This window comes from Pteropus alecto, unplaced genomic scaffold (genome assembly GCF_000325575.1).
Source record: "Pteropus alecto unplaced genomic scaffold, ASM32557v1 scaffold76, whole genome shotgun sequence".
Classification (NCBI taxonomy): domain Eukaryota; kingdom Metazoa; phylum Chordata; class Mammalia; order Chiroptera; family Pteropodidae; genus Pteropus; species Pteropus alecto.
The window spans coordinates 26,906,823-26,910,211 of record NW_006443138.1 but is presented as its reverse complement, the minus strand read 5'-3'; the positions used below and the strand labels follow the sequence as shown (position 1 = coordinate 26,910,211).

At 59.3% G+C, this 3,389-nt stretch overlaps 1 protein-coding gene and 1 long non-coding RNA gene across 2 annotated transcripts in view; one reads left to right on the top strand and one right to left on the bottom strand.

Moving 5' to 3' along the window:
• Nucleotides 1–3,376, bottom strand: part of LOC112472272 — a 26,971-nt gene extending 23,595 nt beyond the window's left edge. Inside the window, exon 1 of the long non-coding RNA XR_003043598.1 lies at nt 2,926–3,376. This is a non-coding gene — a long non-coding RNA (uncharacterized LOC112472272). The remainder of the gene's footprint in view (nt 1–2,925) is intronic.
• CCND2 (cyclin D2) overlaps nt 1,647–3,389 on the top strand; it is a 25,814-nt gene continuing 24,071 nt past the window's right edge. Inside the window, exon 1 of the mRNA XM_006923844.3 lies at nt 1,647–2,152. Coding sequence (XP_006923906.1) covers nt 1,958–2,152 — 195 coding nt within the window. The 5' untranslated portion in view covers nt 1,647–1,957. The remainder of the gene's footprint in view (nt 2,153–3,389) is intronic.

Genomic DNA, 3,389 nt, shown 5'->3' with positions numbered 1-3,389 from the left:
CAGCGCGCAGTAGCAGGAGCCCCAGAGCCATTGGCTATGCAAATAGAGGGAGGGGAGACGGCGCCCCAAACTCTTATCCTTTTAAAGCTATATCCCCTCCCCCCCACCCTCCAGCCCCACCCTCGTTTGAAGGGGCTGGCCCGGGGGCCTGAGTTAATCGCTAGCACCTCTGGTTCAGTCACTCCCTGCCTTCTCTATTCCACCTCCCCCCTCCTTTCAGGGAACCGCGTGAGCAGCTCACTCAGCCCCCCCACCCCACCCCGCTTGCTCTCCACGCCCCGGTTCGGGCCCCTTTTTTCGGTTAGGGAGGCACTGGAAGGATCTTGGTATGTCCAGAGCCCAGGCCCACGCCATGCTCGCTGCACGTGCCAGCTCGGCCAACACGCTGGGCGCTGGGCTCACTACCCTTCCTCTCAAAGTGAAATAATATTGAAATACGGAGGTGGGGGGGGGCGCGCGGGAGGAAGGAGGTGAGGAAACGCTATCATATCCCCTATGAATGCAGCCTTGACCCAAGGATGCATTTGAGCACGTGTCATAGCCGACTGCGCGGGCAGCGTCTCCACTGCAGTCCCACTCCCGGGGTGAAAGCCTGGCTGGCAAGTGAGGCATTAATCCAGGGGGTCGGCGAGGATGCAGGCGAAGGACCAGGGGTGGAAGTTAGGGGCCTCCGAGGAAAGAAAGGGGTGGTGTTTGCGCAGGGGGGTGGGCAAACCTAATCCCTCCCTCGCCCCCCTCCCCTCCCTTCCCCCTCCCCGGCTATTTCCTAGAAAGCTGTATCAGTGTGGCCACGCTCGGCGCAGACACCTCGCGCGGCTTGTCAGCAGATGCAGGGGCGAGGAAGCGGGTTTTTCCTGCGTGGCCGCTGGCCGCTGGCCGCGGAGGAACCGCTTTGCAACCCTGCCCCCGGCCCGCCGCAGCTCTGGGCGCCTCGGCGTGTCTCTCAATGGCGCCCGTAGCACCCCCAAGAACAGGAGAGTTTCTGCGTAGGGTCACATTCTACCACGTCGGAGAAGCCGCCTCCTCCCTCCTTTCCTCTCCTTTCACGCCACACACGGAGAGGGGTTGTGCGGGGGGGGGGGGGGGGGGGGTGGGCCCCTTCAAAAAAAAGGCGTTGTTCTGGTCCCTTTATTTGGGCTTTTGAAACAGGTTCGAAATGATCAGGGACATAACTTTCAGGGACATAACCTTTATCTCTGGATATGCGAGGTTGCACTTTTCTAAAATCGCCCTCGTTTTTCACTTAAGGGGTCTATTTCTAAATCGTCTGAGCCCACCCCATCTTCAAGCAATCTACCCTTGATTTCTGGATCTTCATTCAATACATGGGCAGGAATGATAGGATGAGTTTTGAAGAAGCCAAAGTTGGAGTGTCGTATTTTGGCATGATACATTACAGGGTGCGAAATTAGAAGGAATACATAGGAATCGGCTTTTTGTGGGTTCCCCTATCCAGGGCCCCTGGCATGCGGAGCTGGGTGGAGGGAGAGGGCCTCGGAGAGCTAAGGAGAGGGGTGGGGGGGGGCGGGGGACCGCGTTTGAAGTTAGGTTGGGCCAGCTGCTGTTCTCCTTAATAACAAGAAGAGAAAGGAGGAGGGGAGGGACGGGAGGGGAGGAAAGGGGAGGAGGAACCGGAGAGGGGAGCGAGGCGAGAGGGAGGAGAACTGCCTAGCCAGTTTGCGTCACTGCTTCGGAGAGCAGAAGAAGAGAGCGAGCTGGGGAGAGCGAGACAAATTTGGAGGGGAGGGCAGGCAGAGTCAGCGGCCCCCGAGGCTCTCCTCTCCCACCGCCCATCTTTCTCCTCTCTTCTTCCCCAGCTCCTCTCTCTGCCTTTAACTTTCCCCCGAAAACTCCACTAGGCAAAGGAAGGAGGTAAGGGGAACCCTTTCCCCTCCCCCGTCCAAAAAACTTTTCCATTCCGGAGAGAGCAGGGGACCGAGTGGGCACCCGCCTGGCCATGGAGCTGCTGTGCTGCGAGATGGACCGAGTCCGCAGGGCCGTGCCGGACGCCAACCTGCTCTACGACGACCGCATTTTGCAGAACTTGCTCACCATCGAGGAGCGCTACCTTCCCCAGTGCTCCTACTTCAAATGCGTGCAGAAGGACATCCAGCCCTACATGCGCAGGATGGTGGCCACCTGGATGCTGGAGGTAGGTCTGCAGACAGACTCCTGTCTGTCCCCACCCTCGTTCTCGCCCCTACTCACGCAGGGACCCTGAAACTGGGAGAGGACATCCTCTGCGCCCGCCTCCCCGCGCCCTTCGGCGAGACGCGTGGCTTCTTTTCTGTTCCTTGCAGGATGCAAGATTAACTGGGGGAGGGAGAGAAGAGGGAGGAGGAAAATCTGGGAGAAACGAGGCTCTTCTGGGGCGGGGGTGGGGGCATCCCGCGCGCGTGTGCCCGCATGTGGCTGCCTCTTCCCACCCCCATCCCGCCTTGTCCTTTGCGAAACCGCGGCTACTTTCGGTGCACTGAAGAAGGGGACAGGGCAGTAAAACTGGGGCCCCAAAATAAAAAAGCAGCCCCCCAAAAGGCCAGAGCAAATTCGTCCTAGTCTCAGGTCCCCGCATGTGGTCGCGACTCCGCGTTGGCACTTAAGGGGGGAGGGGGAGGAAGAGGGAGGAGGGAGGAGGAGAAAAACGGGGAATTCAGGAGCCCCGGAAGTCATGCTGAAGGAACGTGTGTTTTAGGGGAACCCAAAAGAACCACTATTTTCCCCTTGCTCCGAGTCTTTGCCGAGAGCAAGCCGTGTGCCCACGTATGCACAGCTCTGGACCTGCCGTGGTTTCGCCATGTTGCTTTGCAAACTCTGGTTGGAAAGCCTGGAAAACGTCGCCCGCTCCCCCTCGCACCCCGTTATCCCGGCCACCCTTCTTCTAATAGCGCTCTTTACCCCATCCCCCACTTTACAATGGTTACTTACAGTTTGGCTTTCCAGTATCTTCGGTGCGGAGATTTGGGTGGGGTGGGAAGTGGGGGAGGAGGTGTGTGTAGGGGGGATATCGGGGTACCGCTAAAGGGGAGATCAGAGTTCCTGTGCCTCTCTCCGGCGGCTCCCCGGTCCTCCTCTTTCCCCCAGCTCGTCACCACGTCCCCTAGTTTCTGCCCTTGTGGGCCGCAGCCGGACACTCCCGCCGCGGCGCTCACCCCTCCAAGTTTCCCCTCAGGATCCAAGGCCCCAAGGGTCGAGATACAGACCTTTCCAGCACCCGAAAACTCCGTTTCGGGAAGCCTGGGTCCTCTTTGGGGTTTTCACGCCAAAAGGGCTTTTCTAGGATATTTCCTCGATTTTTAATTATTTTTTGAAACCGTCCCCCCTTGCTCCGACTCCAGCCGCCGCGACTACGGCGCTCTTCCTCTGCGCCCTCCCCCTCCCTTCCACCTCTC